General features: G+C 42.9%; 1 protein-coding gene across 2 annotated transcripts in view; it reads left to right on the top strand.

Annotated features, from left to right (window-relative positions):
* Positions 1–20,407, top strand: part of SESN2 (sestrin 2) — a 51,239-nt gene extending 30,832 nt beyond the window's left edge. For both annotated transcript variants that reach the window (XM_030217697.1, XM_030217698.1), the window contains exons 2-10: positions 7,584–7,649; positions 9,329–9,526; positions 10,011–10,193; positions 10,649–10,864; positions 11,502–11,649; positions 12,960–13,075; positions 13,590–13,780; positions 17,500–17,644; positions 18,063–20,407. In XM_030217697.1, the coding sequence (XP_030073557.1) occupies positions 7,584–7,649; positions 9,329–9,526; positions 10,011–10,193; positions 10,649–10,864; positions 11,502–11,649; positions 12,960–13,075; positions 13,590–13,780; positions 17,500–17,644; positions 18,063–18,149 (1,350 nt within the window). In that variant the 3' untranslated portion in view covers positions 18,150–20,407. The remainder of the gene's footprint in view (positions 1–7,583; positions 7,650–9,328; positions 9,527–10,010; positions 10,194–10,648; positions 10,865–11,501; positions 11,650–12,959; positions 13,076–13,589; positions 13,781–17,499; positions 17,645–18,062) is intronic.
* Positions 20,408–21,784: the final 1,377 nt, after the last annotated feature.

The raw sequence follows: 21,784 nt of genomic DNA, 5'->3' as shown, positions 1-21,784 counted from the left end.
AGCTTCTGTTGTGCCATGATCCATCCTCATTCCCTCTTTTATATCCCTTACCAACTCAGCTTTGCCATTGCACCAGTAATACTCAGCCAAGAAATGTTGGCGGAAACCCCAGCTCATAGCCTACAGTCTGGTCCAAATCTGGCTGCTAGGTGCTAGTGATTGCGATGGCTGGGACGTCCCCTTTTATATGTGGACATGAATACTGTGGCATTTTCATTTAGCCTGGGGAGCAGAAAATTATCGAACTCACCCCAATATGCTTGTGAATTGTAGCTGCCACTGAGATACTAGTTCAGCCCAATATACTTTGTATTACATAGTAAATGACGGCAGATAAAGACCGGTATGGTCCATCCAGTCTGCCCAACAAGATAAAACTCATTTTACATGGTATGTGATAAGTTTATACCCGAGTTTGATTTGTCCTTGCCTTTCTCAGGGCACAGACCGTACAAGTCTGCCAAGCACTGTTCTAGATCACCACATTAACTAACTTATTTCTGTTCATCTTATTCTTTGAATTATGTGCCCAAAACAACAAGGAGCAACAGCGGGATTTGAATCGGGCTTCCATGAATATGAGCCTGGTGTGCTCAACCATTAGGATACTCTTCCTCATTTTAGTGCTGAACAAATGAGTAGCCTAGTGGTTAAAGCAGGAAGCTGAGAACCAGGAAAGCTTGGTTCATATCTTCCTCCTATTGATACCTGGACAATTCACTTCACTCTTTGATGCTTTAGGTACGGGCTTTGACTATAAGCCTCTCCAGGGACAGGGAAATAAGTTGTGTACCTGACCATAACTCACCTTGAGTTTCCCGTGAAAAGGTGTGAGCTAAATCCCCATAATTGAAAGGTGCTAGAAGTGCTAACACAACTTTTAAGCCCTTCTTTACATAAGTAATGCCACACTGGGAAAAGACCAAGGGTCCATCGAGCCCAGCATCCTATCCACGACAGCGGCCAATCCAGGCCAAGGGCACCTGGCAAGCTTCCCAAACGTACAAACATTCTATACATGTTGTTCCTGGATTTGTGGAATTGTGGCAGTGTTCCTCTTCAGAATCGGATTGGGGGGGCAGGGAGCTCAGTTTTTTTTTTTCTTCGTTCTTAAGTTGAAATGAGTGCAGTGATTTTTGTTATGGTCCTTTCATTCACAACTCTCCAGGAATGTTTTTCCCTTTTTACTAGACCCACTTCAGTTACCACCCTGAGACCAGAAGCCAGGCACAAGCACTCCAATGCTGTATCAAGGGCCCTAAATCTTCTCCCTCTTTACCCATTTAAAGCCCTGCTGCGTGCTGGCCGTCTCCAGGCTTCCCCTGCTTGATTTGGATGATGTTCGTGCCTTAGTCCCGCCTTCATTCTGACATTTCCTTTTTTCGTGAAGGCGGGACTAAGGCACGGACATCATCCAAATCAAGCAGGGGAAGCCTGGAGACGGCCAGCACGCAGCGGGGCTTTAAATGGCGCGCGCTTTGACGGAGGTAATTAAAAAAAAGACGGAGGGGAGGGACGGGTGGGAGCGAAGGACATCTTTGGACATGCTTCGGAGCGGCAGGGGAGGTAAGCATGGCCTGTGATGGCGCCCTCCTGCCATGCTTACCTCCCGCAATGGAGCCGGCTCGCCCCCAACAACAACCGGCTCGCAAGAGCTGTCAAAATTTAACAAGCGGCTCGTGCGAGCCGGCTCCAGCACACCACTGACTAGGCCACTCCACTCCTTTTGTTTGAGCAGAAGGTTTACTTCCCTTGCATTGGCAAATGTAAGTTTAATGTTTCCAAAGGATTTGTATAGCAGGTATTTTTAAACCTCTCCTTGCACCATATTGTTCTCAGCCTTGGCCAAAGGGCATTGCTCAGTTCATAGCTCTGATCTTATACTAAGGACATAGTTAACCTTTCTAAAATGTGGCAAAGGGGCCAAGGATTTCATTTAGCCTGTCCTATGATCTGTGAGAAGGTGTCATCTGGGGTGTAGTCTCTCTCAGCTTATTACTCTCTTCCTCCTCTATACTGCCTTGAGTCTTGAAAACACATCCTCTTTCAGGTGTGAAAAATTATCACTTAAGAGTCTCTTCTGATTCCTGCCTGTAGGGGAGCTGTGATGTTTACAAGGAATCCCTTAAATTGAAAATCATTATTTTATTTGTATTTATTGCACCCCACATTTTCCTTCCTAGTGGTAGGTTCAATGTGGCTTAGTTATTAAAGAGAATAGCAGTTTACAGATTCAGAGGCATATAGGGAAAAGATGAGACATGTTTTCTTTAGGGTGCCCAGGATTTTCAGGTGGTCTTATTGGCAGTGTCATTCCAATGATGTTGATGAGTGTGAATCATTTGGTGGTGTTTGGTGATATTAGTACTAGGTATTGTCTCCCCCCCCCCCCGTTTAGCATTAGTTTGAAGGTTGATGCCCAGGTTTCCAGGGTGTTTATGCTATCCGTAATTTTGGTGGTGATACCTGATATGTCTTGAAGGGGATGAATATGGTTGTCATCAGCATATATGAAGGGGTTGAAGTCTTTATTGGGTAATGAAAGTACAACAGGGATCATTATTATGTTGAAGAAAATTGGGGAGCCCTGGGGGACTGTGCATTCCGATTTCCATGGGTTGGAGATCGAGGAGTTTGAATTCATTTGATAGGATCTGGTGGTTAGAAATCATTTGAGCCATTTGAGTACTTTTCCTCCTATTCCTGTTTTGTTGAGGATTCTTTGTAGATTAGTGTGGTCTACCATGTTGAAGGCACTCGACATGTCGAATTGTAGTAAAAGAACTTTTTTCCCGGTTGAGATTTCGTTTTTGAATTGTCTTGTGATTAGTACCATTTCTGTGCTGTGGTGGGGCCTGAAACCTGATTGAGATTCATGTAGTATTGAGAATTTGTTGAGGTGATTGGTTAGTTGGTTGGCTTCAAGTCCTTCCATTATTTTGTTCAGTAAGGGGTATTGCTGCTATGGGTCTGTAGTTGGTGGTATATCTCATGTTGTGTTTTTTTTTTTTGTCTTTTGGGATTGGTGCGAGTAGTAGGTTTCCTTTTAATATTAATATGGTCTAGCACCTGCCCTTGGATTTTGTGAAATACTTTTATTCCCTTCAGTGTGCTTGCTCTTCAGCAATTTGAGATGTTTTCTTATATCGTTCATGCTGCTTTTGTTTTTAGGGGTTCTGTTTCTTAATTATTAATGCAGGACAGATTTGCTTGGTCTGTACTCTCGTGAAATTGTAGCACTCATTTTTGATTTATGACATAATGTTAACACCACAATTTAATTGCATAGTAAATGCCACATTGGTTATAATGGAGGTCTTTTTTTGAGAAGTGGTAATAGAAACCTGTATACTTACCAGAGGTGATTTGACTTAAAAATTTGGACCTAGTTAATAGATCATAGGGATGTTTGGGACAAAGCAAATTCCATGTGACTTGGTTGTAGTGATGGATGCTCAGATATTGTACAGTTTCCAGAGAATGCATTTATATATAGCTGCCTGGCTCCAGTAACTTTATACTGCCTTTCTAACTTTAGGTTCCTGAAGTGTAACACTTTTTTTTATAAAACTCAGTGACATGTGTGGGCTTTGTTACAATATAAGCCTGTCTGATGCAATCCTGCTTCTGATCTGTGAAATCTGCAGGAGACAGACATCAGGCTGGTATAGAGGAAGCCTGAGCAGTAAAGACTTTGTTTCAGGGATTTGGAGTTTTCAAATTTTGGAGGTCTTATCTGCATCCCAGCATTCTAGCGGTCTTGTCTGTCCTAGATTTAACAGATATTTGTAGGTTGTGCTACCTTTTCATCAGATATAGATGTAGTAGATCACTAGAAAGAAGTTGAGGGGCGTCTGTTTCCTTTACTTTTTTTTTTAAGCTCTAATTTTTGTTCTGCTTTATTCTTGAGGTATTTTGCCTTCTCTCTTGTGTGATAGGGAAGATAGCGCCAGTATATGAAACTTTGCAGCGCTGGTAGTTGTATGTTTGCTTCTGAAGATGAGATCTGATGGGTCTTGAAAGCTCATTTTTTATTAGACAATAAAAACAAATGGGAGCTTACAAAGATTCAGATTTGTGTACTTCCTGAATTCGGAGGCAGTATGTGTGTGTATTCAGTGACTAACCTTAAACCATCTGTCAGTCCTAACTCCTGTCCAGCCTTGGATGACAGTAGGTGGTGGTGATGCATTTTTGATGTGTAAGAGGTGGGTGGATGTTTCAACTTTCTGCTTAGACATTTTATAAGCAAAGTAGCATATCCGGGATTTTAAAGAGACCAAATTTTGCTAGGCTAATATTCCCCGCCGGGCTTATTTCTTCCTGCACTTTTGGGGGCAGTAAGAGCAGGGTTTTATGGGTTTCCTTCTAACCTGTTAATTTCCAGCCTGTGAAACTTGAAACTACTACCTGATGGAAGATGTCTTTGGACAAACCTGTCCTGAGTATGTATGGCTGTATGCATCCAGCCATGGTAAACATGTTTACTTTATGCCACAAACAGGTGAAAAGTACTGAACAGTAGTGATGTTTTTGGCTAGAGAATGTTGAATTTAACACAGCCACCTCACAAAACACAAAACTGTCTTGATGTAAAATATATTAATGACAGTTGCCCCAAAACTATAGCAACTGAAATGGTGTTACTAGTTAATGCTATGAACTTTGCCTAAAAACATGCCATGCACATACACTGTTGCAAATTCACTTTTTATTGAATCCTCGTCTAGCAAATGACATGGGAGAACCAATTCCAATGTCCAAACTTGTTCCACTTGGTCTTTCTACTGTTATGTTCTACACTGTGTCCAGAAAAAAGCAAGCCCCTAAACATTTTGCATTAACAGCCTCGAACCTGTACCAAATGAATAAAATTTTACATGCATAATGTGACATCTATTTGCGTTACCAACACCAAATTACATAGGAATACTTCTTCCCATTTAAGAGTTAATTTTTTCAAAGTCACAAATCTGTTTCCCACATGACTTAATTACTTGCTGATGTCATCTGTGATGTCTCTGCACATTGATAAGAAAAAAAACTGTTGTCAAAAGAATGAGTTTTAATTAAAATATGCAGTTGAAAAAAAAAAGGATATGGTGCTAAAAGGTTAATGGCTGAAGTTCTGAGAAAAAAATGCTCTTCTGTGAAACTTATGGGTAGTGTTGTTTAAAATTTGACATCTCAGTAACATTAAGATGGATATCTAGGAAACCACACGACATTGTGCATGTAAAATTTATAATTTCATGCAGGTTTGCAGCTGTTGCAAATATTTAGAGAGTCACTTTTCTCTGGACACAGTGTACATTTCTGTGTAACTTCATTTTATTGCATGAAGTGTAAGCAAATGTGCAGAAGCATAACCTAACGTCAAAACCATTGCTGTCTCAAGTACTTAGGACACCTTTAAGTATATTTAATCAAAATGTGATGGTGTCCATAAAGGACTTTGCTAGCATTTAGACTGTGCTGGCATTTCCTGTTTAGTAACGAGGAGTGTTTTATTATCAAGCACTAGTATAAAGAAAGCATCTTGCTATATTGTACAGTCATCTGCTTTCAGGGGTCCCTCCCCAAAGAGCTGATCTGTATCATTGTATTATGCATTCCACTTGCCCCTAGTTATAATTGGGATGCTGTGGATTTGTTGAAATAAGAGCATCTCTTAGTGTATACCTCAGTTCAGATGTTTAGGGCGTATCAACTTGAGTCTGGCCTAGTGTAATATGCTCAGAATTTGCAGGGTTAGAAATCAAAGCTGAGCTTCAAACAGCGACTATTTTTTTTCTTTTTTAAATACTAAGATTTGCCTATCTATATGCATCATGCATGGACTGATTTTTGGATCTCTATATGTAGAAATGTAAAGAAATTGGCTTTTAGCATGGGGTTAGTACTGTCTTGCCGCATAACCCAGTTATGCAAGTGTCGGGCTTTAGGTGCCCTGTCTCTCCCCAAAACATGTTGTTCCTTCCCGTGTTCAGCGCTGCCATGGATCAGTTTTAACTTTTCAACTACCAGCCCTCACATGCCTGCTACCCCACTTGCCTCTTACAAACTCCATTAACTGTATTGTGTATTGCCCCCTACTATTGCCCTTCATAGGTTCTGAATAAGAAACCTTGCAGTTTCCTATTAAAGAGCTGTATATTGAGTGCAGTTCATTGATTCAGGAATCACGAGTGGGAGTGGAGTCTCTTTTTTTTTTTGCTGTCCTTATTCAGAACCTGTTGCAGAATTTAGAATGGAAGGAATCTGATTATCATAGCCTATCCATTCCAAGCTTACAACCTGTACAGGAATACATTCCTGGTGCTTGGTAGATGGAACCTTCCTGAGTTCTACTTTAAGATGAGATCTCTTGACTAAAGTGATAGCAGATTGCAAGCTTCTGGATGCTTCCATTTCTACCTGCAGTGAGGGCGATTTCATAGGGCAGATGTGCTGACATTTTAGTAAGCAAAGTGGAAGACCAGAATGTTGCTACACATTGAGAAATTAGTGTGTTTAATCTAGTGTCTACTACTACTACTACTTAACATTTCTAGAGCGCTACTAGGGTTACGCAGCGCTGTACAATTTAACAAAGAGAGACAGTCCCTGCTCAAAGAGCTTACAATCTAATAGACAAGTGAACGGTCGGTCCGATAGGGGCAGTCAAATTGTTTAATCTAGTGTCTGGTCTAGGACATGGCACTAACTGGATCAGCTGATTTTTATATTGCAAATTTGATAATTCACCTTCAGGGGACGAGGGGTAGGTAAACCCAAGGTGAAGTTTTTGAGTTTTTTTTTTTTTTTTAATCCCTTGTTTTTTAAAATATACTAAAGGAATAACATCCCTATATGACTATCAATCTGTGGCTTGATACCCCAGGAGCTCAGTATCTGACAAATATCAGCTTGTACCGTGAACACTGACATTTGAGACCAGTTTTTATGGTAGAACTTTGATGTCCTGAAGCCTTAGAACCCTGCAGTGCCAGGTTCATTCTAAACACTAGGGTGGCTAGTCCAGTATTTGGCTAGGAATGGGTTCATTTGACATTGCTCACTTGTTTGTTACAGGGGAGGACTCTGAATGCCTGTCAAATGCTATCTGACTTCCCCATGCCTTCAGTGAGAAGTTGTATGGGGTTTTTTTTTTGTGTTTTTTTTGGTGTTTCACCCATGCTTGGGGCGGTATGAGAAACCAGCTGACAGATCTGCATGGAATGCTATCAGGTTCCTGGGTAGGCGGGTCCCCTCCACACACACCAATCTTCTTCACCGTCCTGTGGTTGATGCAACTCAGGCAGGGAAATTGCTACAAGTGAAGTCAGACTTTTTGAAAGGTGGGGGCCTGCCTAGTCAGCAGGCTGAGGTATAAAGATAGCAGCAGTATTGAGCTCTTTTCTCTACGTTGCTTCATAAGTTGGCTGTCTGCTTTCCAGTTGTTCTCTGTATAACAAGAGCAATGCTGAACATGCCCAGTCTCCTCGGGAAAAACATCTGCATTTACAAGCCAGGCATTAGAAACAAAAAAAACCCAAGCAGCTGCCTTCTCCTGGTATTGAATTGTTCTCTATCATTTTCAGGAGAGGAGAGTGAAGGTCCCCCAGCAACTAGCCCGGGGCCCGAGTGCCTTTATTCCTGTTGAGGAGGTAAGACATAAACTATTTAAAACTTTCTTAAACCAGTCTGTCTCACTTTGTCTTTTGTACTGGTAGTATAATGTGTGCGGTACCTTTCTCCCACCCCCGCCTTACTTAAAATCTTGTTTGGAGATTTGAGATGGAAGTCAAACGCCTTTGTTTTAAAAAAAAATGTTTTAAAAATAATTTAAAAAGAAAGTTTGTGTGGCATTACTTGGAAGCAGAAAGCTGCGGATCCTGGAATAGAACATTTTCTTTTGATTCATGTTCTCAGATTTTTTTATGTCTTTTAAGTAGTAACTTAAGCTCTGGGGGACCCTAAAGCTCTGATGGGTAAAATTGAGATAGAAACCGCTGAACTCTTACTGAAATGAGGGAGGGGCATCTTCAAAAATAGCAGAGTAGACTAGTTAAAAGCAGCCAGGACTGAGAATCGGAGGAAGCCCAGTTCAAATCCCACCGCTAACTCTTCATTACCTCAGCTGCAGACTTGTATTGTAAACCTGAGAACAGGGAAATATATTCAGGTACAGTAGGTAATTTTGCTTCAAAATTGGATTTGTGTACCGGATGGATTATACTGGAATATCGGGTGCTGTTAACTGTAGAATTGTGCTTTTTTTTAATTATAAATGTTAGGAAATTGGGACCACAGTGGCCTGTATATTTATGTAGAGATGTGTGGGAGAAGCATGTTGGGCTGTGTTCCTCTTCTCATCCTCCTATGAGGTTATCAATAGAAATCAAACAAAATAAAACATGGAAAAGAAAATAAGATGATACCTTTTTTATTGGACATAACTTAATACATTTCTTGATTAGCTTTCGAAGGTTGCCCTTCTTCCTCAGTCAGAAATAAGCAAATGAGGTAGCAGATAGTATATATAAGAGAAACATCAAAGCATTACTTTGACAGTCTGACAGAGTGGGAGGGTGTGGGTATGCATGGGGCATCAAAGCATTTCATTGATATTCTAACAGAATGGGTGTTGGTAGGTGAGAGGAGGGTAATAAACAGAGAAATAAACATGATAAATTCTGACGCAGGGATTTGGCTATTCAGACCAGAAGTATTTTTCAAGAGGAACTTGAGTTCTTTGGTTTTGATATGATTTAGATACTTATCAGTATATCTCAGGAAGATGAATAATTCCTTTTAATTTTTAGATGTATGTGGTTGCATACCTTGTGTACATTGGTTAGGTCCCCTCCTTTCCATACATTTCACAGGATTCTTACAGGTAGAAGATGAAGGTGGGATCTTGTGTTATAATCCAATTCTGGTTTAGTGTTTCAGAGGATGCAGTTCCCAGAGTATGAATACAAAAATCTGTTTGGATTCTCCTTCTAGAAGTTTGCATTTGTGGCTTTGTGTGTGTTATCCTTTCCCCTTGGTTAAAATGGAGAACCAGTAGCCGATCCCTTGTGCTCATGTTGGTGTGAATACGTGTTTGTAAACTTGTGCCACAGTGTATTTGTTTAGGGGTGTGGGTTTTTTGTTACTTTTAACCTTTTTGGCTTGCTTTTTATTCTTTGCTTGAATACTTGTGCTTCATCTCCAGCCTCTGCTCTGCTGGTGAGTGGTTGATAGCTGCTCTTCCACCTGGTTCTAGGTGCCAAAATTTAAGTATATAAGTGACCTGGTCCCTGGTAATACCTGTGACCCACCTTTGTGTATGTGTGTTCAGATTTTGCAGGAGGGGGCAGAGAGCTCTGACAGACGGATTTTCATTGAGGCATTTGTGGCAACAGGCCGAGTGGACAATATTACTATGGTGATGGGGCTGCACCCAGAGTACCTCAGCACCTTCTGGAAGACCCAGTACCACCTGCTGCAGATGGATGGCCCATTACCATTCCCAGAACGCCACTATGTAGCCATTATGGTAAGTAATTTTGGAGAGGGAGAACTTTTTTTTTTTTTTTCCCCCCTACAAGTAGTATGGGGAGGGATTATTGGGCTGATCTCTCCCAATTTTGTCCTGGGGTTTGTGTACAGCACCTTCCCCTTGCCCATCTGCAAGTCTGCCACAGAAGTCAACTTGATTAGCAGGATTGGCACGTTACAAATGCTGTGAAGAGATTTCTTTGGGTGTTGAGAGAGCTTTGTTCTAAGCCCTAACTTGTTTTCAGCCGAGTGGGCCTTTTTTTCACCTGTCCCTGTTTATATGTTCATATTCTGCTTTCTGTTGGAGGCAGTTGGACTTGAGCAGTCGAGGTTGGAATAATTTCAAAGTTACGACGCATGAGTGTTGCAGGTTCTGATGTCTGCCAAAACGGCTTCAGACACCAAGTAATTTTTTTTTTTTTTGAATGTAATAAATCCTGTCTGCTTTTTGAAACTGACCCCCACTTTTTTTTTTTTGTTAGGCGGCTGCTAGACACCAGTGTTCTTACCTAGTGAGTCTTCACATAACTGAGTTCCTGCAGGTGGGTGGAAATCCTGTTTGGCTGCATGGGCTGCAATGTGCACCGCAAAAACTGAGGAACCTGAATGAGATCAACAAGATTCTGGCACATCAACCATGGCTTATAACCAAAGAGCATATCAAGGTGAGGGGGGATGTACTGTATATTGTGCTGGTATTCATTTTACTGTGGGCGCTTTCTCCAAAGTTCTGGCCCAGAAACTGAACCCAGCTGTTCCACAGAGCAATATGTGGCATTAATACTGAGCCAACAGATGGGCCCTAGAATTAATTTTAATAGTTGTAATTATCCTTGTATCGTATGCTTACAGATCTTTTAACCCTTTCTACCCATTTGTTTTGTTGTTTGTATGTTTAACACCCTTTAGTACAGTTACTGCTGTGATATAAAGAACCCCAAACTGTCACAGCCATTTTTCAGTGCTGCTCCTGCCACCACCACATGTTAAAGCCATGGGAAGCTTGTGTTTTCTGCGGTCTGCTCCCTTATACATAGTGCAGCAGCAGAGCCACACCAGCACTGTGGTTGACTCACTTTCAGCGGCAGCTAGCATTAAGTCATTCGTCTCATCTCCCCAGGTGTTGCTGAAGACAGGTGAGAACAGCTGGTCCCTGGCAGAGTTGATCCATGCACTGGTTCTGCTCACGCATTATCATTCGCTGGCATCCTTTGTCTTTGGCTGCAGCATCAACCCAGAGATTGACCAGGAAGGAGGGCATGCTTTCCGTCCACCTTCTCCCCACAGCTGTGATAGCAGCCCAGCTTCTGAGGATAGCATCAGCGGCAGCAACAGTGTAAGTGTGTGACTGATGGGGTTAGGACGGCCTCTGATCTTTTTTTTTTTTTTTTTTTTTTTTTTTTTTAGAGGGGTGGGGGAAGGGCCTTCCAAATAAGGGAGGACTTGAAGCTGCTTAGAATCTTTTTGGATAAGGCAGTGATATAAACGAGTTCAGATTTGTTTTATTGACCAAAGGAAACTTCAGACAGTTTATACATTTAAAAAATAAGTACAGTATAATAAAAGCAAAACTACACAACTACGGTAAAGATGCACAATGACTCCCAGCCTGGAGGTCACATTTTGCGCCAGATCTTACACAACCCCATGCCTGTCTGTATTTTAGAGAACTTCTACATCTAGCTTTTAAGTACTCCATTTCTTTTCAAATATGTAAAATTTAGGGGGAGGGGAGATTGAGCTACCTAGGCGTACAGTCCCTCTATTTTTTTTTTCATCTGTACCTTTTTGCTAAGGTTTAAAATGCACACCCGGACTCTGAGTCAGACCCACATAACTCGTCCTTTCATGGCAGTGTTTCCACTAAGATGTCTGGTAGCACGAGAGTGTTGGCAACATGTGACAGCCGGCAGTTTGGAAGTGTTGTGTAGGCCTGCACAGCAGTATTGACTCTCTTGTCTGTGGGTTTCCAGGGCCTAGAAGCCATGCAGGAGGTGGAGGCGCTAATGCAGCGGATGAAGCTGTTGCAGGAGTGCCGGCTGGAGGAGGAAGCCAGCCAGGAGGAGATGGAGACTCGTTTTGAAAAGGAGAAGAGCGAGAGTTTACTGGTTGCCCCCTCAGGTGAGTGCATGGTACGAGACAGAAAATGGCAAGTATGGCCACTGAAGAGGCTATGAAGAGTTTGTGTTGACAAGCCTTTAAGACTGATTTGGTGGGGGAAAGGGGGTGTCTCTTAACCCTCCATTGCGTTAAACTGTGAGCTCCAGGGACGGCAGAATGCCCAGTTTATCTGAATGTAACTCGCCTTGAGCTACTGCAGAAAAAGGTGAAACCTAAGTCCTGTTTCCAGGAGCAACCTCTGGGATATGTAGAGATGTGAAGCCTAATTTGTATAAGTTAGTAGGGACAGGAAAGTGGAGCCCTGTGTTCAAAATAGTCACTCAATGGTAGGCTGGCCCTGTCTGATTCACCAGGTCTAAAGGGTGAAATTCTCTTCAGACATCTAAACCCTGCTCCACAAATCCCCCCCCCCCCCCCCACCAACTTTCTTTGGAGGCTGATATATAGCTTCGTTCAGGGATGGGCAACTACAGTCCAAGGTGCACAACCTAATTGAGTTTTCAAGATTTCCACATTGACTGCATGAGATTGATTTGCATGTACTGCTTTCATTGTATGCAAATAGATCTCATGTATATTCGTTGTAGAAATCTTAACCCAATTAGGTTGTGCCCCTTGGACTGTAGTTGCCCATCCCTAGTCTAGTCCAATAAACCACTGCTGGGTTGTTGGGGGCCACCATAATGAATATGTAAGTGGTAAATTTGCATATAATGGGTCAGTTTTGTATGCAGATTTTCATGCATATTTATTGTGATAGTCTTGAAATCTTAACTGACAAGGGAAGGGGTTGGTTGAGAAGCACTGCATTAAACCTGGTGGAGGGGTCAGAACAGCTGTGGTTCTTTTAATTTTCTTTTGTATTATGTGGAAATTGGTAACATTCTACTGTGGTTTGGCAACAGGCAGCATTTCTAGCATTACCTTTTTCTTGCAGAGATGTATTGGACACGGTAATAGCTTCCCTGCTGGAAGTTCAGTCAGCAGCCTTAGTCGTCTAGTTCCCTTGGGTTGGGTGGATAAATCTCAGTCTCAGGTACTGTATACAAGAGAGAGCGCTTTCCATCAGAGTAAGACTTAGGATCAGAAGAGCCTTATGGTTAGTGCTGTGGACTGAGAACCTGGGGATAAGTATATAAACATAGTCTGTTCAAAAATGGATCCTTGCTAGGGAGGAGTTAGGATCAGAAGAATTTGTTCCTGCAGGACTATGTGCTGGGGCAAGAGGTGGGGAATGAAGAGCTTGTGTTGTAGCCACTCAATTCTTCTCCGCTCTTTGCTAATTAGCATTTTGTTCTGTTGTCCAACAGATATCATAGAACACACTCTTTCACCAAACATCATGCGTTTTGTGGAAGACCCAGAGTTTGGATACAAGGACTTCACTCGGCGAGGAGAGCAAACTCCACCTACCTTTCGAGCCCAGGTATCTTCCTCTCTAGGTGCTCTAGCACTTGGTGTATTAACTGTGCAGGCCCTTTTGCAAACATAGTCTTGTTCTGTTTCTGATGTAAGAACACCCCAGATCAGCATGGTTTGCCAGCAGTGCAGGCATGGAAGACCATGATCACTGCCCCACATACTCCTCTTAAAACATAAGGTGGTCAATCAGGACATACCTGTATTCTAGTTGATTGTGTTTGGTTTGAACCTGTAATCACCTACATTGTAGTGAAGACTTCAGCTAAGCTATTAGAACCCTCTTTTCCCTGTCATCTAGATGCAACATACACTATTACGTTGTGCAAGAGAGATCTTATAAGAGGGTTTCATATTGAGGGTGAAGACTGCACTTTGCATTAATTTGTTTGGTCTGCAGTGTATGAAAGATTGGTTGGTCTTGTCTGTCAGTGCAGACCTGGAAGTTCTTGGATTAATACATGTCTTGTTTTCACTTCATGGTGGGTATTTTTTTTTTTTTTTTTTTTTTTTTTTTAAAGGATTACACATGGGAGGACCATGGCTACTCCCTAATAAATCGCTTATATCCAGATGTGGGCCAACTCCTGGATGAGAAGTTCCAAGTGGTATACAACTTAACTTACCACACTATGGCCATGCACAGTGGTGTAGATACCTCCATGCTGCGTCGAGCCATCTGGAACTACATCCACTGTGTCTTCGGCATCAGGTAGGTCATGCTCAAGTCCAGGTAATCTGTTCTCCGTGTCTGCCTTCCCAAAAATGTGTTTTTGTTTTACCCATTTTATCTCTGCTCAAAAGGTACTGTGGTGACAGTTCTGCAAACCAACCCCTTTTCCTTTTGTTCAGAATGGATAACCTAGGCAGTCATAATGGCTCATCTGTAAGGATATGAGTTATCCAGCGCAGTCATTACCTGTTCTGTGTAGACTGCCCTCTGGCACAAACAGTGGAATCTGTGTGATGTACTAACTAGATGACCATGAGCTTGTCTGACATAAGTCATTTCAAAACCACCACTAAACATTTCTAGAGCGCTACTAGGGTTACGCAGCGCTGTACAGTTTAACAAAGGACAGTCCCTGCTCAAAGGAGCTTACAATCTAAAGGACGAAATGTCAAGTTGGGGCAGTCTAGATTTCCTGAATAGAGGTATGATGGTTAGGTGCTGAAGGCGACATTGAAGAGGTGGGCTTTAAGCAAGGATTTGAAGATGGGCAGGGAAGGGGGCCTGGCGAATGGGCTCAGGGAGTTTATTCCAAGCATGGGGTGAGGCGAGGCAGAAAGGGTGGAGCCTGGAGTTGGCGGTGGTGGAGAAGGGTACTGAAAGGAGGGATTTGTCTTGAGAGCGGAGGTTACGGGTAGGAACGTAGGGGGAGATGAGGGTAGGGAGGGGCTGCAGATCGAGTGCATTTGTAGGTTAGTAGGAGAAGCTTGAACTGTATGCGGTGCCTAATCGGAAGCCAGTGAAGTGACTTGAGGAGGGGGCTGATATGAATATATCGGTCCAGGCGGAAGATAAGATGTGCAGCAGAGTTCTGAACGGACTGAAGAGGGGATAGATGGCTAAGTGGGAGGCCAGTGAGGAGTAGGTTGCAGTAGTCAAGGCGAGAGGTCATGAGAGAATGGATGAGAGTTCAGGTGGTGTGCTCAGAGAGGAAAGGACGAATTTTGCTAATGTTATAGAGGAAGAAGCGACAGGATATGCGTGGAGGAGAGGGAGGAGTCAAAGATGACTCCGAGGTTGCGGGCAGATGAGATGGGGACCACTTGGGTTAATGGTGAACAGACATTGCCAACTGAGAGCCATTTGGCCCAATAGTGGGCTCAATAACCTGTGCTGTCGTTTAGAATGGTGTTTAGGTGGTTTCAATCACATTCATTGCAGCATTTCAGCAGTGCAGATACTGCTGCTTCTAGGCTTGAAGGTCTGCCACAGATGTCCACTTCCAAAAGGGTACAGAGCAGACACTGTTCAATCATGATGCCACACTTGCATTCCAGTCCCAGTCTCTGTTGCCAGCCCTGCTCTCTTTGGTGAGCTTCTTCACACTTTTCCTTTTTCAGTCACCTTCTGCTCCAGTCCTGATGATTCCTACAAGTCCAGGATTGCATCAGCCTTCTGTTATCGAGAAGTAAAGATTGATGTGGCTGATGGGAGAGTGAAAAAGGAAAGAACTCTTCCTTTATAGTACGTGGCATATGTGTCTGGCTTATATTAAACTAGCCATTGAGCCCGTAAAAACGGGCTGGTATTAGGGTTTTCCTTCCTTCCCCCTCCCTCCCCGCGAGGTCACCACCGCCGCCATCCCTCTACCCGGCCTGGGCCCTCTCTCTCTCCGCTACTAAACTTACACATCCATTCGCCGGAACGCAGCACTCACATCAGCTGAGCTGCCGTCGGCCCTTCCTTCTCTGCCTGTGTCCCGCCCTCCTGTGACGTAATGTCGGCGAGGGCGGGACACAGGCAGGGAAGGAAGGACGACGGCAGCTCAGCTGATGTGTGTGCTGCGTTCCGGCGAATGGATGTGTAAGTTTAGTAGCAGAGAGAGGGGCTGGGTGTGCGTGTGTGTGTGGGGGGGGTAACGGTAGTGGCAACCTCGGGTGGGGGGGAGCGGTATCAACCTCAGCGGTGCAGTTTCCCTCTCTGTCCCGCCCTCCGTCATCACGTATTGACGCGGGGGCGGGACAGAGAAGGAAGTCTCTACTGCGCATTTGCGAGTGAGTCGGTCACTCGCTGTTTATATGTTTGATGCTGAGCAGTTACCGAGTAGCAGGGTGTAGCCAAGAAAGTTTGACTTTAAGAAACAATCGTGCATAAAAAAACGTGTGAAGTATATAACCAAACATAGGTAGGACTTGACACGGGTCATCTCTGGCCATCTCCACTGTTTGTCCATTTGAGCAGTTAGAGTAAGTCACCTGTGAAAATACTCTTTTATTTCCAACGTTTTTTGATGACAAAAAATAAGAGAACTTGCCCAACACATTTTTGCTATACATTGGTAAAGTGTCATGTTTTATACGAAAATAGTAATGGAAAATTCCTCCATTTATTTTTCAGATTTTATCCCCACCCCGCCCTCCTACCTACAGACTTACCCCCCCACCCCTTTCTATATATTGTACAGAAGTATTAAATTCAGTGTACAGATTGTGTAACACCTTCCAAATAACACTGTCCCATAAACCCTTCAGAATATATGACTTTACCAAGTCGTCTATAATCAATCATAAAACACTACCCCCCCCCCAAGAAAACATTTCCATTCCTGTCCTAACCCCAAACTCATAACCCTCCTACCCAACTCCCCCTCTTCCCTCCATCCCTTAATATTCAAGAACCTGTCTACTGTCCATCCTTTATCATGCCAATATGCAACCTATAAATGCCTAGGTAGTCTTCCTTCCCCCCCCACCAACACCCCAGCATTCAGACTTTGGCTTCGAGCCCTAGGGGATAGTGCTTGTATATAGTCTTCCCAAATGTCCAAGAAATGTTTACGAAAACACTTTATTCTGGTTTACTAACTTTTAAAATGGCTCATTCTGCATAGAATTACACATTTCACTGTTGTAAAATCTTAGCCCATTTCTCAAGGGGTAGCTAATGTGTGTAAAAATGTTTTTTTCTCTGCTGAGTGCAGTGTGTGTATCACTTCAATCAGGTATTAATATGAATGACACATAAAGTCCTAACCCAACATCCCATTCTCCCCAACAAAATGCAGCAAAAAAACTGCTTAATATTGGACAATTTAAAAGAAAATAGATTTTTATCTTGGATGTGTGATTGGCTGTTGTAGGGTGTTTTTTTTTTTTTTTTTTATGTGAGTTGTCTTAAATTGACATCTTTGCCAAGATGCAAGAAGGGAAATATGCTGTTTTTGAGACACTTCATTACATGTGTCTGTTTAGGGACTGGGTGTGAAAAGACATGGTAAAAGTGTCTCATTAGGGGGATATGGGCTGTATGAGGGGTGTCTCTGTTCCTATGGTTACAGCCAGACGAATTAAACCTCTCCAAAAGAAGCTATTGCTAGGTGGCAGAATGCGCCTAAAAATTAAGTTTTATAACATTTGCTAGAAAGAAGGGATGTGCTGAGAGAACTGAGTGCAAGTTGCAATAGTAAAACCAAAACAAATTCCCGATCGGTATAGCATTGATGTGATCTGACTTAGCAGTAGGCCGTTTGCATCACTGAGGAAAAAGCAAATAATTCATCAGTAAAACACATGAACCAAAATGTTTTTTTCTATCTAGTTCTGCTGAAAACAGTGTTACTGGCCCACCTGGTTGACATTAGTGTGGTTTAGTGTCCTTGTGAATCCAGCATCAGAGCCTCCATGCAGGATGCTGGTGGTAAAGATCGTGTTAGGAATTCCGAAGGAACCTTTGTATTAACAGGGTGCTGCCCATTCTTGCAGATATGATGACTACGATTACGGAGAGGTGAACCAACTCCTGGAGCGCAGCCTGAAAATCTACATAAAAACAGTGGCCTGCTACCCTGAGAAAACAACTAAGAGAATGTACACTGGCTTCTGGAGACACTTTAGGCACTCAGAAAAGGTGTGTAAATAAGTGTTACATAGTGTACCTTTATTCTTCTCAATTGAGCACACCGTTGTTGCCCAAAGTCTTTGTGCATACAACTGCTGCCTTTTATGCTCCAAAAGAGTGATTCCCAAACCTGTCCTGTAGGCTCCTCCGCCAGTCAGATTTTCAGGATGTTCACAATGAATATTCACAAGAGATCTGCAAGCACTGCCTCCACTGCATGCAGATTTCTCTAGTGAATATTTATTGTGGATTTCCTGAAAATCTGACTGGCTGAGGGTCCCCCACTGCTCTCCTTCTCAAGGTTCTCTCCCTAGTCCCATCTTTTCTAGAGGAGAGGATGTTGCTGGCTCACAGCTGGGTGAAAATTATGCTAGTGTGTTCAGTGGGAAATGATCTGTTATGTGACTCTTTCTGTCTCTGGTATTAGGTGCATGTGAATCTACTGCTGCTGGAAGCCCGTATGCAGGCAGCCCTGCTTTATGCCTTACGAGCCATCACCCGCTACATGACTTGAGGGAGCATGGGAGACAGAGGATGCCTTGTGGAGCCTGAGTTTTCTCAGTTGCTATGCTGTTGCCTCATGGGACTCTCGATGTATCGGACAGCAGTGGAGATAAATCGTGCCAAAATCTAGGCCTGCCTCACAAAGCTTGCTCTTCACTCTGTACCAGTATTCCTAGTTTTGTCTAGACAGGTTGGCCTGGGGCCCTCCCTTCCCTGATGTTAGAGTCTACTGCTGGCTGGCTGGCATTTATAGGGAAAGCCTTAATATGGGATTGTGCCCACTGCCTTTTTAAATGCTGGAGGAGGACCTAGCAGGGAGTATCCATCTTGCTACTTGTTTTTGATATGAAGAGTATTGTGTGAAAAGGACTGGACTACAACATTTTGTGACCCGCTGTTATCCCTCCCGTTTTCTCCCATGGCATTTTGGACCAAAGAAGAAGTTGTCCCCCCACCACCACCAAATCCACACCCCCTACCTCCAACTCGTATTCATGAGGGACTTCTCCACACCAAAGACAGTGTTTGATGCTTTACTTGGCCTAGTCTCTCGATTTTTGGATTCTAATTAAACCATTCTGTTTGACATACTAGAAACAGTGGGCAGTGTCCAGCAATGAGGCAGGTACGTTGGTACTAGGAGATAATTAACTGCCTAAAGAGGAAATAATCTTAAGTGTAAAAAAAGTTAAAACACACTGGTATGTGTCTATTTGTACGCTGGGGATTGGGAAGGCTTATGGTCCAGCCCAGAGTTCCTTCCACAGTCTCTTCTTTGAAGGCACAATGTGACTAATTCTCTGAGAAAAGGTTCTGTTGCCCCTTCATGTTGAGAATAACCCAACTTAGTGCCAGATGAGTTGACCAGTGGTGGGAAACCTGGGACTCATTCCCAGTTTGGGCTCCTCTTCTAGCACCTGGGGATGCATCTGCAGCAGATCAATAGAAGATGCTCCTATCCAGCTTCTGGGTGGACAAATCTAATTTTTTTTTTTTTATGGTTACTAATAGCAGCTGCTGTCTTTCTTGCATGGAGCTGCAGTCATACCCCAGCTATAATGTATTCAGTTAACACTTCTTAAATATCTCGCCAGCAGACGAGGGTGAGACTTCATGGCTGCGTTCACAGACCTTGTCTCTGTGCCTTCACCCGTGACTCCTCTACCTAACTGCCAGTAGAGAGAGGCTGTCCTATATAGTTGGCACGTGACCCATAGGCCAGGCTTTGTTGTGCACACTCCCTTTACTGAAATCACAAAGCCAGGCCAGTTTTGCACAGTGATGCAGCTGCAAGTTGCCTTTATGCTGTTGGGGAGGAAGGGGTAAGATTGGTGCTGTGGAGAAGGGATGAATGTTAAATCTGGTTTAGGGGAGCACAGTTTTGTCTTCATAAGCTACTTCATCAGCCCCACCCCTGACTGCTGCTTGATGAATGATTGTGGCCAGGGATCACAGAAAGCTACTGAATTTTATGTGTGTGGCTGTCTGAGGTTGGCAGCTGATTTTATAGGCTGCTTATAAACCCCTTGATTACAAAGCATGATTAAGATTACCAGATGCTGTTCTTGATAGTTGAGGATTGAGGATGAAGAGGGAGGAGCTGTCTCTCTCCAGCATTCACAAATAAATATTTTAATGCATATTTATACGAATCCTAGAGTGAGCCTATTTCCATGGAGTTTTTAAAAACCATGACAATTTTCAGGTGGGCTTTCTGAGTTTAAAACATCAGCTAGCGCTGTCTTCCCCGCTCAGTAGGTTTAGGAAAAAGGGAAGGAGGATCTCTTTGTTTACCTGTTTGTGTCATATTTCAGATCCCTTTTCTCTAAGAAGAGTCTTACATTTGGCTGCATTATGTAGCCTGATACTTGCCAAAACTAAATAGGGAATGCCTTGTAGCTACAGGTTGTGCTGGAACGAGGCTGGCTGGATTCATATTGGTGGGGGGGGGGGGGGTGGAGAATGTGGTCATCTTACCTTGTGTTCTCGGGTTCTCTAAGTGTTCTTTTCTGCTGCACTGGAAAGCAGGGACTATAGGCCCTTGCTAGCCTGATAAAAGTAACTTTGAAAGTGAATTCTATTTTTCTTAACTGTAAATTTTGCACCTGTCCTGTTCTAAATGCAGTTCTGTAAGTACAACACCGGAAATCCCTGCATACAAACTGTCTTCAGCAACCTCATTTGTATCTGGCCTTTAGGAATCCTGCCTCTTTGGAAGATGGAAAAGCTGATATATCTTTCAGCCAGGTTGGCTGTTTAAAAAAAAAAGGTACTTGAAGTATAATATGAACTGAGCAGGAAAGAGGAAGGCCTGATTTCACCAAGGACACTGTTGAGTTTACAAGCTGAAGATGTGAAAAATTGAGTTTATAAGCTGGTACTGAACAGTCTCATGTATTGCAGACTGTTTCAGTACAAACTTTTTATAGTGTTTTACCATAACCTATCAAAGAACGCCTCCTTTTTTTTTTTTTTTTTTAAGGGAGGGGGGAATAAGTGCTATTTGGTGGTGGGAAGAGAGTTGCTTGTGGCCTTAGGTACAGCTGAGTATCCATGTTTCAGCCAGGATGATACTCTTTAACTACAGAGCTGAAGGGCATAAGCCTCTTGAGAGGAACCCACTCCACCCATTGGATTTACACTATGACTAAGTGTTTCTGGACTCAGTTCTCTTTAATTTATTTTTAATTTTTGTGTGTATTCTCTTACGCCCTCACTCTTTTGTAGCTGTTGGAAACACCGAGGAAGTTTAGGAGGGTTGTGTGTATGTGTATGAATTTGTACTAATTCTGTTCAATGAAAAAATAAAGGTTTTGCTTTTCGGGTTTTTTCCACAAGGTTGAGATTTTTTCTTAAAGTAATGGGTCTTGATATACGTTGGAGCTCCCTGTTCTCCAGTACTACTACTTTTTGATTTCTGGGTCACTTAACACTGGGCTTAATGTGCCAGTTTTTCATCCTGCAAGTAAGAATATAAACAAAACCAGCATCTCCATGAAGGAGTCAGTCTCTTGGAGCATGCAGATCAAGGCATTGGTCTTACTTCCAATGAGAGACACTTTTAAGGATATCATTGCAATTGTGTGCAAATATCTCACCTGAGAGAGATTCATTTGTCTGGAAGTGAAGACAAAAGGGCTCTACCTGAAAAAGGAATGATCTTTAACATTTAGCTTTTAGTTTTGAAGCTAAATCAAACTTTTCTATGTAACTTCTCCCTGTAAGACCTAGAGGAACAACATAGAAAAGTCCCAAAGATTCCAGTTTCACAGCAAAAGTGGTTACTGTGCCACCTTGAGGAAAAGGGGTAACTTTTTTTTTTTTTTTTTTTTTCCTGGAGCTAAACTCCCTATTGACATGACCTAGTGTGCTGCTAGCCAAATGCAGAAGAAATTGGGGGAGGGGAGGAGGTGGTTGAAGGCCTGTAGCTATAGTGGATGGAGAATCATGGAGACATACCAGGTCAAAGTCGTGAATGGCAGTAATAGAAGATAGTGTGATGGAACACAGCTGTTAATCCTATTACTGTCATGGTATGAGCAAACCATTAGCCTAAGGCAGTGGTTCTCAACCCAGTCCTCAGGATATACCCAGCTAGTGCACCAGTGTGGACTCATTTTATTACAAGGCTAATGGGAGGGCTGT

The sequence above is a fragment of the Microcaecilia unicolor genome, chromosome 11, assembly GCF_901765095.1.
Source record: "Microcaecilia unicolor chromosome 11, aMicUni1.1, whole genome shotgun sequence".
Taxonomy (NCBI): Eukaryota; Metazoa; Chordata; class Amphibia; order Gymnophiona; family Siphonopidae; genus Microcaecilia; species Microcaecilia unicolor.
This window is presented reverse-complemented; position numbering and strand designations above follow the sequence as displayed.